This window comes from Mus pahari, chromosome 15, assembly GCF_900095145.1.
Source record: "Mus pahari chromosome 15, PAHARI_EIJ_v1.1, whole genome shotgun sequence".
In the NCBI taxonomy this organism is placed as follows: Eukaryota; Metazoa; Chordata; class Mammalia; order Rodentia; family Muridae; genus Mus; species Mus pahari.
Genome location: NC_034604.1, coordinates 32444878 through 32458693, shown reverse-complemented (window position 1 = coordinate 32458693; position 13816 = coordinate 32444878). Strand labels below are relative to the sequence as shown.

The 13816-nt window shown below is 39.0% G+C and overlaps 1 protein-coding gene across 2 annotated transcripts; it reads right to left on the bottom strand.

Moving 5' to 3' along the window:
* Positions 1 to 3805: 3805 nt before the first annotated feature.
* On the bottom strand, positions 3806 to 6846 carry LOC110333183 (protocadherin beta-8). Of its 2 annotated transcripts, XM_029546766.1 has the most exons (2): positions 6829 to 6846; positions 3806 to 6115 (listed from the first exon to the last, which is right to left on the bottom strand). In XM_029546766.1, exons 1-2 carry the CDS (start codon positions 6844 to 6846, stop codon positions 3806 to 3808), a joined length of 2328 nt encoding a protein of 775 aa, XP_029402626.1. The 2 variants fall into 2 exon arrangements, with proteins under 2 accessions (XP_029402626.1, XP_021070357.1); XM_021214698.2 differs by lacking the exon at positions 6829 to 6846 and having other exon boundaries at positions 3806 to 6231.
* Positions 6847 to 13816: the final 6970 nt, after the last annotated feature.

Below are 13816 nucleotides of genomic sequence, written 5' to 3'. Positions count from 1 at the left end.
CCTAACCTAAAGAAAGAGATGCCCATGAACATACAAGAAGCCACCAAAACTCCAAATGAGCTGGACCAGAACAGAAATTCCTCCTTTCATCTAATAATCAAAACACCAAATGCACAAAACTAAGAAAGAATATTAAAAAGCAGTAAGGGAAAAAGGTCAAGTAACATATAAAGGCAGACCTATCAGAATTATACCAGACTTCTCACCAAATACTATGATAGCTAGAAGATCCTGGGCAGATGTAATATAGACCCTAAGAGAACACAAATGCCAGTCCAAGCTACTATACCCAGTAAAACTCTCAATTACTGTAGATGGAGAAAACAAGATATTTCACGACAAAACCAAATTTACACAATATCTTTCCATAACTCAAACCCTACAAAGGATAATAGATAGAAAACAGCAACACAAGGAGGGAAACTACACCCTAGAAAAAGCAAGAAGGTAATCTTTCAACAAATCCAAGAGAAGATAACCACACAAACATGATTCCACCTCTAACAATAAAAATAACAGGAAGCAACAAGGACTATTCCTTAATATCTCAATATCAATGGACTCAATTCCCCAACAAAGACATAGACTAACAGCCTGGATACATAAAAAGGACCCAGCATTTTGCTGCATACAAGAAACACACCTCAGTGCCAAAGGCAAACACGACATCAGAATAAAATTTTGGAATACAATTTTCCAAGCAAATGGTCCCAAGAAACAAGCTGGAGTAACCATTCTAATGTCGAATAAAATCAACTTTCAGCCAAAAGTTATCAAAAAAGATAAGGAAGCACACTTCATACTGGTCAAAGGAAAAGTCTACCAAGATGAACTCTCAATTCTGAACATCTGTGCTCCAAATGCAAGGGCACCCACATCATAACAGGAACTTTATTAAAGCTAAAAACACAAACTGTACCCCACACAATAATAGTGGGAGACTTCAACCCCCACTCTCATCAATGGACAGATCATGGAAACAGAAACTGAACAGACACAGTGAAACTAGCAGAAGTTATGAATCAAATGGATCTAACAGATATTTGTGGAACACTTCATCCTAAAGCAAGAGAGTGTACCTTCTTCTCAGCACCTCATGATACCTTCTCCAAAATTGACCATATAATTGGTTATGAAGCAGGCTTCAACAGATACAAGAACACTGAGATAATCCCATGCATCCTATCGGATCACCAGGGATTGAGGCTGGTCTTGAATACCAACAAAAGGAACAGAAAGCACACATATACATGGAAGCTGAACACCACTCTACTCAATGCTAACATGGTCAAGGAAGAAGTAAAGAAAGAAATTAAAGGCTTTTTATAATTTATTGAAAATAACCAAAACTTATGGAGTACAATGAAATCAGGGGTTAGAGGAAATCTCATAGCTCTAAGTGCCTCCAAAAAGAAACTGCATAGATCTTACACTAACAGCTTGACAGTACACATAAAGACTTTAGAACAAAAGGATGTAGGTACACCCAGAAGGAGTAGACAGCAGGAAATAATCCAACTTGGGGCTGAAATAAATCAAATAGAAACAAAAAGTACTATACAAAGAATAAACAAAACCAGGAGCTGGTTCTTTGAGAAATTCAACAGGCTAGATAAACCTTTAGCCAGACTAACCAGAGGTTACAGAGACAGTATCCAAACTAATAAAATCTGAAATGAAGAGGGAGACATAGCAAGGAAGTATATCTTAAAATAAGTATTCTGTTTGTTGAATATTATTGAAAATAACTGAAAATCATATTCTACAAATATCAAAAAGAAATGTAAATGGATCATCAGCATTTAGACTTTCCAACTTTAGTCTGATATCATATGGTATAGTGCCTCTTAAAAATAATTGTCCTATATGAATTACATGATTTCCTAGAAAATGAGGATGAGTATAAAATGGTGAAATTCTAATTAAGAGTTTCATACAAAGTGTTTGGGCTGAATTGGAAGGATGTTTTTCTTATTATTTTGAATTCATGCTTTTAATTGCCATTTACATAAAATGTTTGATACCAGGGAGCTTTCTGCATCAGAATTCCTCTGCTCCTATAAGCACTTAAGTGTAGTTATAGCAATACGACTACACTGGTTGATGATTGAGAACATCTCCAACATTAAATTCTTGTCTTTCTAGAGCTTCCAAAATTTTTTTTCATTTGATAAGTTCAATTATTTTCTTTTAAAACATTCAAATTCTAATAGATATATCTGAGTAATAAAATATGAAAATGGATTTTAAATAAAATTTGCCAAGGAATAATGGTTTGATGGCTTACTATATGAAAGTCATTTTTTTAATTTAACACAGAATAGCCATATTCTATGGTATTGTTTGATTCCACATGTTATTTTTAGTTGTAGAAAATTTAAACTTTCCCAGTGTTATTGTTTTTCTCCAATATAAATTTCTTTATTTGCACACCATTTAATTACAATGTTGTAGGTAAAATACTGTTGTGGGTTGACGGTTTTCATCCCCCCAAATTAGTATATCATAATGCATTGAAATAGGAAGAAAGGAACCTATTGATAGGAAGCAACAAATATACTTGCCCTTAGTCACCCTATTTATGGCAAGTAAGTGTTAATAATAAAAGAGTAAAACACTCAAAAGTCGTTCACCTGCATATTCTGTTGAAATTTTAATGTGCTCTTATTTTACATCCACGATTTACAAATGAACTTACCATCCAAACACATGCTTCCCTAAATGTCTGCTCATGCAAAACAAAATTATACTCAGGAACTTTTAATGGCTTAAGTCAAGAAATGTCATTTCTGGTACATTTCAGGAGCAATTTAGGCTTGTATACAAGCAAATAAAGTCTTAAAATAGTAATTGTAATAGTCAGTAAAAGTAATAAATCAAGTGGCACTTCAGTTTGTGTACAAAAGATGTAAAATATGACCGATGACTGTATCTTACGTTCACACTTGATCAGCTGTAGACAAAGCTGCTTTACCATTATATATAGTAGACGTGTGGGCAAGGAAAACACACACATGCACATGAGGCTGCCTCACTCAGGCATCAAGAAGAACGAAATGGGCATTTTCAGGAATAAATGAAATTTCAGATCATTTAGGCTCAAGTATCCCACTCTAACACAAAAAGCACATGAAAGCCAAGTGGGGCATTTAGGAGATGGATGGGGAGGAAGCAGTGTGATTATAGAAGGTGGTAATTAGAAGAATGTTATCATAGTGTGCTATGTACAATATCTCTGGAAATGTCACAATAAATGCTGTACTTTGCACAGTTAATACACAGCAATGAAAGCGAAAATCAGTGAGTACTACCTAGAAAGATATATGCATAGCCTCAACACGATACAATTTGAAGGGGGTAGATTTCAAAATATAGTTATAAAAGCAAAGAAATTATTCCTAAGAACAGTGTTTCAGATGACCATAGAAATACAAAAAAGTTCCTTATTCCCCTCTCGAATTAGTATAAGAAAATGATAAATTAAGATTGAATTGATAAAGCCGGGCCTGGTGGCGCAGGCCTTTAATCCCAGCACTCGGGAGGCAGAGGCAGGCGGATTTCTGAGTTCGAGGCCAGCCTGGTCTACCAAGTGAGTTCCAGGATAGCCAGGGCTATACAGAGAAACCCTGTCTCATAAAACCAAAAAAAAAAAAAAAGATTGAATTGATAAAATAAGAAGCTAAAATCAACAGAGAAATATATTGTCTCAAGGAACGATTATTGAATGCAAAAGGAAAAATATAAACCAAGACTCTCATTCTGATTCCATTATAGAACTGTAGGTCTTCCTGACACTGCGGTTCAGCTAGGAGTCCTGAAGGAGACTAGTAGGAATAATAGGGTTCATGAACTTGAAATCTGAGGTCCCAGAGTCATCAGTCAGACAGAACTCATAATGGTAACTCTGGGATAGGGTCCCCGCACCACTGACATCCACCAGATGGCTAGGAAAGTGTCCCTCGGGAATAGAGCAGTCACCCAGAGAAGAGTCCCTGGCCTTCTTGCACAACCTCACTCCCACAAACAACAGCACAGACAAGAGGAAAAGTGAAGACACAGAAGCTAATGCAATAACCAGATAGAGAGTGAGCATGTCTTCTTCCTGTGTGGGATTGAGCGCCACCTCTGGCAGAGGCAGGTAGGGCTGAGAGAAGCCATCCACCAGTAGCACCTGCAGCATGACACTAGCGGAGCGCGGAGGCTCTCCATTGTCCTTGACCACCAGCAGCAGCCTGTGCTTGGGTGCATCACGCTCATTCAGCATCCTGGTGGTGCGCACCTCGCCATTGTGCGCCCACACGCTGAACAGCCCGGGCTCCGTGGCCTTGAGCAGCTGGAATGACAGCCAGGCATTCTGGCCAGAGTCGCGGTCCACCGCCACCACCTTGGTAACCAGGTAGCCAGGTTCTGCCGCCCTGGGCAGCAGCTCTGTGCAGGGTGCAGAAGCATTCTGCAGTGGGTAGAGCACAAAAGGCGCATTGTCATTGTCATCCAGCACCACCACGCGCACCAGAGTCTGGCTGCTGAGCGCCGGCGAGCCTCCATCTGTGGCGCCTACATGGAACTCAAAGGCCTTCAGGGTCTCATAGTCCATCGCCCTGAGCGCGAACAGCTGCCCATTGTCTGAGTTGATGGAGATGAGCGAGGTGAGGGCCAGCTGCGGGTTGTGGGGCGGTAGCAGCGAGTAGATAATAAGGCCATTGGAGCCGGAGTCTGAGTCTGTGGCACTGATGGTGCCTATGTGCAGTGCGGGGCTGTTGTTCTCGTGAACAAACAAGGTGTAAGAGGTTTGAGTGAAGGCAGGAGCATTATCATTGATGTCGGACACCTGCACTGTTATGGTGTGCTGGGTTGTGAGCCTGGGTGTGCCCAGATCGGAGACTATGATGGTGATGTTGTACTCTGCTTTGCTTTCTCTATCCAGGGATCTCTCCGTCACTAAGGTGTAAAAGTTCTTGAATGTGGGTTTTAAAAGAAATGGAAGTTCATTCTGAATAGAACACACTATCCTTCCATTATCCCCAGAATCTGGGTCAGAGACACTGAAAACAGCAACTACAGCCTCAGGAGCATTTTCTGGGATGGAACTAGTGAGCGAAGATATGGTGAGTTTAGGGGCATTGTCGTTCACATCCAACACCTGGATAGCTACACTGCATTTTCCTGAAAGACCTCCACTGTCTGTGGCTATAATTTCCATGTTATAATATGAAGTTGCTTCAAAATCCAATGCCCCTTTAAGACGAATCTCTCCTGTGATCTCATCTATCACAAACGGTTGAGAACCTCCACCGCCTTGAAACAGAGAATAGGCTACATTGCCATGTATCCCGGCATCTAAATCTCTGGCAGAGACTGTGACAACTAAGGCATTGAGGGGGCTGTTCTCAGGGACCTCCACCGCATAGAGTGACTCTAAGAACTGGGGGGCATTATCATTGATGTCCAGGACTTCAATTCGAACTGTGGTGGTCCCAGACTTGGGCGGAGCACCTCCATCCAGAGCAGTGAGGATTAAAGTGAGCTCAGGCTGCTCCTCCCTGTCCAGGGCTCTGTCCAGCACCAGCTCTGGGTATTTCCTGCCATCTGTGCGACTGAGAGTAATGGCATGGAAATGGAGGTTGGGACTGACTGTGTAGTTCTGAACAGCGTTGCTCCCTATGTCAGAGTCCTGAGCTGCCTTCAGAGGAAACACAGTTCCTGTCTGGGCGCTTTCTTGAATTTTTAGGAGCAGTTCTGTGTCAGAGAACTCTGGAGAATGGTCATTTATATCTGTGAGCTGCAAGTCTGTTTGAAAGAACTGCACAGGATTTTCCAGTATGATCTGGAAATGTAGCACACAGGGTTCTATCGCCCCACACAGTGCTTCGCGATCTGGTTTTTCCTTCAGGAGCAAATTCCCTGTCTCTGCATCCAGCTGCAAAAGCTCTTTGTTACCATTGTGATGGATTCGTGCCCCTCTAGTGGCCAGTTCCCCAACCCTGAGCCCCAGATCTTGTCCCAGGTTTGCCACCAAGTAGCCACTCTCCGTTTCTTCTGGCATGGAATAGCTAATTGCCTCAGAACCAGCCTCCCACAAAAGCAACAACATAGCAAGGAAAATGACTTGCCTTTTCTCTGGCGTTTTTGTTAGCGCTGTCTCCATTGTTTAGATGTTATCCAGAGGGCTCTGCTTCTTCTAAATCTTGTCGGTTTCAATCACAAAGATGTTTTGGTGAAATAGTTGCTTTCAGTAGTCCCTTCTCCCTATATCTTAAGTAAATGTCTCCCTTCTGATTCCCAGGAATGGCGTCCTGGGCATCCTGGGAGCCCCTTGTTATACAAATCCTTAGACTGCAGCGCCACCGTGTGTACTACTTTAGCATTGCAATCCACTTTGTTCTCAGTTCCAGCCCTGCAGTGAAGAATCTTCTACATTGTATGTTAAGTTCCTAGCAACTGGAAATTCCAACCTTTGCTGAGCTAATTTTCAGTGAAAGGTAATTTTTTAAATTAACAAAATGGCATATTAGTTTTGAAGAAAGACTTTTTTTTTCTTTTTTATTATTATTTTCTTTATTTACATTTCAAATGCTATCCCGAAAGTTTCCCATACCCCTCCCCCCACCTCTGTTCCCCTACCCACCCACTCCCACTACTTGGCCCAGGCCTTGCCTTGTGCTAAGTCATATAGAGTTTGGAAGACCAAGGAGCCTCTATTCCCACTGATGGCCGATTAGGTCATCTTCTGCTACATATGCAGCCAGAAACACAAACCCCGGGGGTACTGGTTAGTTCCTGTTGTTGTTCCACCTACAGGGTTGCAGCCCCCTTCAGGTACTTGGGTACTTTCTCTAGTTCCTCCATTGGGGACCCTGTGTTCCATCCAATAGCTGGCTGTGAGCATCCATTTCGGTGTTGACCAGGCACTGGCATAGCCTCACAAGAGGCCGCAATATCAGGGTCCCTTCAGCAGTATCTTGCTGGCATGAGCATTAGTATCTAGGTTTGGTGGCTGATGATGGGATGGACTCCCGAATGGGGTACTCTCTGGATAGTCCATCCTTTCATCTTAGCTCTAAATTTTGTCTCTGTACCTATAACCTTTCATGAGAGTTATGTTCCTTATTCTAAGGAGGAATGAAGTATCCACAAATGGTCATCCTTCTTGATTTTCTTCTGTGAAGAAAGGCTTTTGAATACATAAATTCTGTCATAAATATCTACAAAGGCCACCAGTCTTAAGTATACAGTACAAGAGTCACCAAGGTACTATAATTCAGTAAGCAGAATCTAGATGAATAAATAGCATGTACCTAAACAAACATGTTCTCCTTGCTATTCACTAGTTTTTACTCTCTTCCTAGGAACTATGTCGTCTTTTATTAACATACAATAATTTGCCTTTCTTAGAATTTTTATGAAGTAAAAACCAGTAGCATATTTCTCTGTTATAGTATTTTCCTTTGCTATCTTTCTTGGGTAAGTTTCATCTACGGTATCCTGTTTCCATTGTTTTGTATCATTCCTCCATATGCTTGTGTTATCATTTGTTTGCATTTACTCCATATGAGGAACACTGGAGATTTCCAGGTTTGAATTGTTGAGACATGGTCTCGCTTCACAACCCTGGCTGCCCTGAAACTCTCGATATAGACCAGACTGAACTTGAACTTTCAGAGATATGCCTGCTTCTACCTCAGGAGTGCTGGAATGAAAGGTATGTGCCAATACTTTGAATTTGAATGCTACTCCTACGAAAAATCTTTCACACTTCCATATAAATATGAATTGTTCTCTGTGAGCCAAAGTGTGAAAATGCATTTAACCTTGGCAAGCACTGTGAAATAGTTTTTGAATATAGATGTTGTACAGAGCTGCCCCTGGTGGTTCACCCCTGTAATCCCATCTCTGACAATTATGACAAACTCAAGGCCTGAGTGGGATATATAGTGAGTCAATTGTAGATGCTTGCCTAGTACATTCAGTTGTAGGAGTTCCATTCCCAGCAATGTGAAAAAGTAATTCCAATAATGCCTGAGAATTCTTGTTGCTCCATGGTCCAAACCAACATTTGATGCTGTCTTTACAGTTTTAACCACTCTAGGTACTGTGGTGTCTCAGTATACATTTAATTAGCACTTCCCTGGTGATTAATGTAAGCATAAAACTTTCACATGTTTATTGACCATTCAAATTCATTCTCATGAGGATTTCTTTTATACATTTTACTATAAGACATTTGTCAGTAGCTTGTTGGTCTGTAGAAGAATCTATATTCTTAGTATATCACCCTTTGCTTATACATAGTGCAAATAATTTTCTCTATCTATGCCTTCTATTTTAACTTAATTATATTGTCTTTGTTAAACAAAGGTTACTCATTTTAATTTAATCTGTTATTCCATTTGTCTTTGAATATCAAGCAATACTGTATTCTCTTACTTCTCATAACTCTATAATAGGTTTACTGTATTCTCTTACTTCTCATAACTCTATAATAGGTTTTATTATCTTCCAGGTAAGTTTTCTTCTACAAAGATGATTTTTGAGGAACTTTAAATCCACGGGGAAAATGTAAAGGCACAGAAACCCTGCAGGACTGTGCACTACCTTCCTCAGGGCCATACCCTCCACAGCTCCAGAGTGGTACATTTCTTACTGACCTTCAACATGAACACATTTTCCCCTGATCCATCACTTTGAGTTTTTCTCTAGACACTTAAATATATATTTGTAAGTGATGTGCATCCATTTTAGAGTACAGCAAAGTAGTTCCCCTAACCCCAAGTCATGAAAATCTATTTATATTTCTCTCCCTTTCCTGAATCTTTGGAAATCACTGTTTTTACTCTCTGAAAGTTTCGGCCTTTTCAAAATGATATGTGTTTACATTTTCTCAATGCCTTTTCATGAGTTGGTAGCTCATTTTGTTTTGGTATTGAATAATATTCCATTTTTGATTAGATCATACTTTCTCAGTTTCTCACTGCCAGGCTTTTGACAAGTTATGTAATAAGTTGCAATAAACACCCCATTCCAGTTTTGTATGAATTTAATTTTTCAGCTCATTTGATAAATAAGAAAGATGATTGTGAGGTGACACAGTAAGACTTTGCTTGGTTTTGCAAGAAGCTGCCAAACTGTCTGCTAAAATGACCATACCACTTTCATTCCTGCAAACCATGAATGAGGGTTCTTGGTGCCCTATGTCCTTGGCAGCAGTTGGTGGTGTCAGAATACCGGAGTCTGGCCACTGTGCCTTATGGTTGTCTAGTGGTGTCTTATTATGTGAACTTGCTTTTCATCTAACAACAGTGATGTGGAGTCTCTTCCCATTCACTTACTTGCTATCTCTGAGTCTTGTTTGGTAAGTGCTTGGGTCTTTGGCACACTTTTTATATGATATTGTTTTCTTTCAAGACTGTTGAGTCTTGAAAGTTTTTATATATTTTGGGCAGCTGTCTTTTATGAAGCACGTCTGTCACAAGCATTTGCATTTTCTCCTGGTCTGTGACTTGTGTTTTGTTTATAGATAGATAGATAGATAGATAGATAGATAGATAGATAGATAGATAGATAGATATAGATATAGATATAGATATAGATATAGATATAGATATAGATATAGATATAGATATAGATATAGATATATAGATTCATCCCATCAAATTCACAAGGAAGAGTTTGGAGTTTTGTTTCAGATTTTATAATTTCTGCTGATTGTTTGAAAGATAATCAACATCCCAACCATGGAGTCTTTCCAAAGTGACCATTGTGGTGCGACGTTGGTGGTATAGTGGTGAGCATAGCTGCCTTCCAAAATGACCATTGCACATTCTTCAATTTATTTAGCTCTTTATATTTTTCTCAATAATGTTTGAACTTCCTGCTGTACAAGTCTCCTATTACATTTGTTTCTAGGTAGTTATGTATTTGGAAGCAATTTTAAATGCTATTTAAATTTTTCATTTCCCTTCATGTAAGCATGCTGTTGACCTTGTATCTACTGTTGTTCATGACTTCATCCATCACTTCTGATTGCAGAACCTTCATGATTTTTATCTGTGTAATTGCATCATTTAAAATATAGTTTTTATTTCTTCTGCTTTAATGGTCATGACTTTCATTTGAGAATTGTTCTTTCTAATTCTATGAAGAATTGAATTGGAATTTTGATGGGGATTGCATTGAATCTGTAGATTGCTTTTGGTAAGATGGCCATTTTTACTATGTTAATCCTGCCAGTCCTTGAGCATGGGAGATCTTTTCATCTTGTGAAATCTTCTTTGATTTCTTTCTTCGGGGATTTGAAGTTCTTGTCATACAGATCTTTCACTTGCTTGGTTAGAGTCACACGAAGATATTCTATATTATTTGGGATTATTGTGAAGTATATCTTTCCCTAATTTCTTTCTCAGCCCTTTTATCCTTTGAGTAGGGGAAGGCCACTGATTTGTTAGAGTTAAATTCATATCCAGCCACTTTGCTGGATATCAAATTATCAGCTGTAGGAACTCTCTGGTAGAATTTTTGGTGCCGCTTATGTATATTATCATATCATCTGCAAATAGTGATATGTTGACTTCTTCTTTTCCAATTTGTAACCCTTTGACATCCTCTTGTTGTATAATTGCTCTGGCTAGAACTTTGAGTACTATATTTAATAGGTAGAGAGAGAGAGTTTGTGGGCAGCCTCATCTTGTCCCAGATTTTAATGGGATTGCTTTGAGTTACTCTCTATTTAGTTTGATGTTGGCTATTGGTTTGCTGTATATTGATTTTATTATATTTGAGTATGAACCTTGAATTCCTAATCTCTCCAATACTTTTAACATGAATGGGTGTTGTATTTTGTCAAAGGCCTTTTCAGCATCTAATGGGATGTCCATGTATTTTTTTTCTTTGACATTGTTTGTATAGTGAATTACATTGATAGATTTCTGTACATTGAACCATTCCTGTATCCCTGGGATGAATTATACTTGATCGTGATGGATGATCATTTTGATGTGTTCTTGGATTTGGTTTTTGAGAATCTTATTGAGTATTTTTGTATCAATATTCATAAGAGAAGTTGTTCTGGAGTTCTCTTTCTTTATTGGGTCTTTTTGTGGTTTAGGTGTCAGTGTAACTATGGCTTCATAGAAAGAATTAGGTATTGATCCTTCTGTTTTTATAATATGTAATAGTTTGAGAAGTATTGGTATTATATCTTCATTGAAGTTCTAGTAGAATTCTGCACTAAAACCATCTGGTCCTGGGCTTTTTTTTCTTTTTCTTTTTCTTTTCTTTTCTTTTTTCTTTTTTTGGTTAGGAGACTTCTAATGACTGCTTCTACTTCTTTAGGTGTTATGGGGCCATTTAGATGGTTTACTTGATCCTGATTTAACTGATTTAACTGATCCAGATACCAGGTATCTGGTATCTGATTAAAAAAATCTTCTATTTTAACCAGGTTTTCCAGTTTTGTTGAGTATAGACTTTTATAGTAGGATATGAATTTTGAATTTCCTCTGTTTCTGTGGTTATGTCTCCATTTTCATTCCTGATTTTGTTAATTTAGATACTGTCTCTGTGCTCTCTGGTTACTCTGGCTAAGGATTTATCTATCTTGTTGATTTTCTCAAAGAACAAGCTCCTGGTTTGTTGATTCCTTGTATAGTTTTCTTTCTTTCTACTTGGTTGATTTCAGCCCTGAGTTTGATTATTTTCTGCTATCTACTCCTCTTGGGTGTTTTTGCTTCTTTTTGTTCTAGAGCTTTTAGATGTGCTGTTAAGCTACTAGTGTATGCTCTATTCAGGTTCTTTATGGAGGCACTCTGGGCTATGAGTTTTCCTATTACCACTGCTTTTATTGTGTCCCATAAGTTTGGATATATTGTCCTCCTTATTTATAATAGCCAGAAGGTGGAAACAACCCTCAACAGAAGAACGGATACAGAAAATGTTGTATATTTACACAATAGAAAACTTCTCAGCAATTAAAAACAATGACATCATGAAATTCACAGGCAAATGGATGGAACAAGAAAATATCATCCTGAGCGAGGTAACCCAGACACCAAAGAACACACATGGTATATACTCACTGATAAGTGGATATTAGTCCAAAAGATCATAGAACACATGATACAACCTACAGACCATATGGAGCTTAGAAAGAAGGAAGACCAGGGTGTGCATGCTTCAGTCCTGCATTGAGGGGGGAACAGGATGATCATGAGAGATGGAGGGAGAGGGGGACCTGGGAGGTAGAAAGGGGAGGGAGGAAATAAGGGGGACAGTATCAGAAACTGGAGATGTGAGAGAGGTACAGAGGGTCTGGAAACTGAACAAAAATATGTAGCAGGGGGACTGAGGAACTGAGGATAGCCACTGAAGGGTCTTGGACACCAGGGAAACATGAGGCTCCCAAAAACCAATGGAGATGACTTTAGCCTAAATGTGCAGGGATGGGGGAGATAGAACCTGTAGAGACTACCTCCAGTAGATAAGGAAGGCACCTGGTTAAGAGATAGGGCCACCCACCCATCTCAAAATTTTTAACCCAGAAATGTTCCTGTCCAAAGTAATAACAGAGACAAAAAATGGAACAGAGATCAAAGGAATGGCCAACTTGGAACTGCCCCACCTGGGGATCCATCATGTCTGCAGACACCAAACCCAACACTGTTGTCATGGTCAAGAGGTGCCTGCTGACAGGAACCTGGTATGGCAGTGCCTTGGGAGATCTGGCTAGCAACTGACCAGTACAGATGTTGATGCTTGGAGCCAACCATCAGACTAAGCTCAGGGAACCTGGTGGGGGAGCTGGCAGAAGGACTGGAGGAGCAGAGGGGGATTGCAACTCCATTGGAAGAATAACCTAGGCTGGCCTGATTACCCAGTTCTCCCAGAGACTAAACCACTAACCAAGGAGTATACCTGGATGGATACATGACTCCATATGCTGCTTTGCATTAGAGTAGTAATTCATTATATATCACTTACACATATCTGAATTTGATCGCCTTTTAAAAAGAAAGGGCACGTCCATGTATGTCTATAGAAGAGTTTTACCATTTCTTTCCTAAAATGTCCTTTTGAATTTTGGATAATAATCTATTCAGAGTTACTGGCATCCAGATGACTTTCAATATGTTCATTATGCTTACAAGTTTATACATTAATTTTTGTTCTCGTGTGAACATTTGTAGTAATTCAACATGTTAAATGGACTTTTATAGTACCGTTATCTAATCAATGTGATTGGTCATATTTTATATTTTTCATTTTTGAATTTTAAATGCCATTTTACAGCATTTATCAGATGCAACAATATTTTCCTTATAAAATTTTGACATTCTGTTTGTTAAATATTAGCGAGACAAAATAAATACAATGTGTGTGAGAAACATGATAGTCTAATCAAGGAGTCATGATCCACCAGTTCACATGATTCTGTCACTTTCAAATTTTATTTTTTACAATGAATTTATGAAATTCTTGGGCAAATGGATGTATCTGGAGAATATCATCCTTAGTGAGGTAACCCAATCACAAAAGAAGTCACTAGATATGCACTCAATGATAAGAGGATATTAGCCCAGAAACTTAGAATACCAAAGATACATTATGCAAAACAGAAGAAAACCAAGAAGGACGACCATTGTGTGGATACTTCATTCCTCCTTAGAATAAGGAACAAAATACTCATGAAAGGATATAGGTACAGAGACAAAATTTAGAGCTAAGATGAAAGGATGGACTATCCAGAGACTTCCCCATTCTGGAATCCATCCCATCATCAGCCACCAAACCTAGATACTAATGCTCATGCCAGCAAGATTCTGCT

What these genes read in the sequence shown, in the direction of transcription:
- LOC110333183 (XM_021214698.2), bottom strand. Translation starts at nt 6,145, where the DNA reads ATGGAGACAGCGCTAACAAAAACGCCAGAGAAAAGGCAAGTCATTTTC.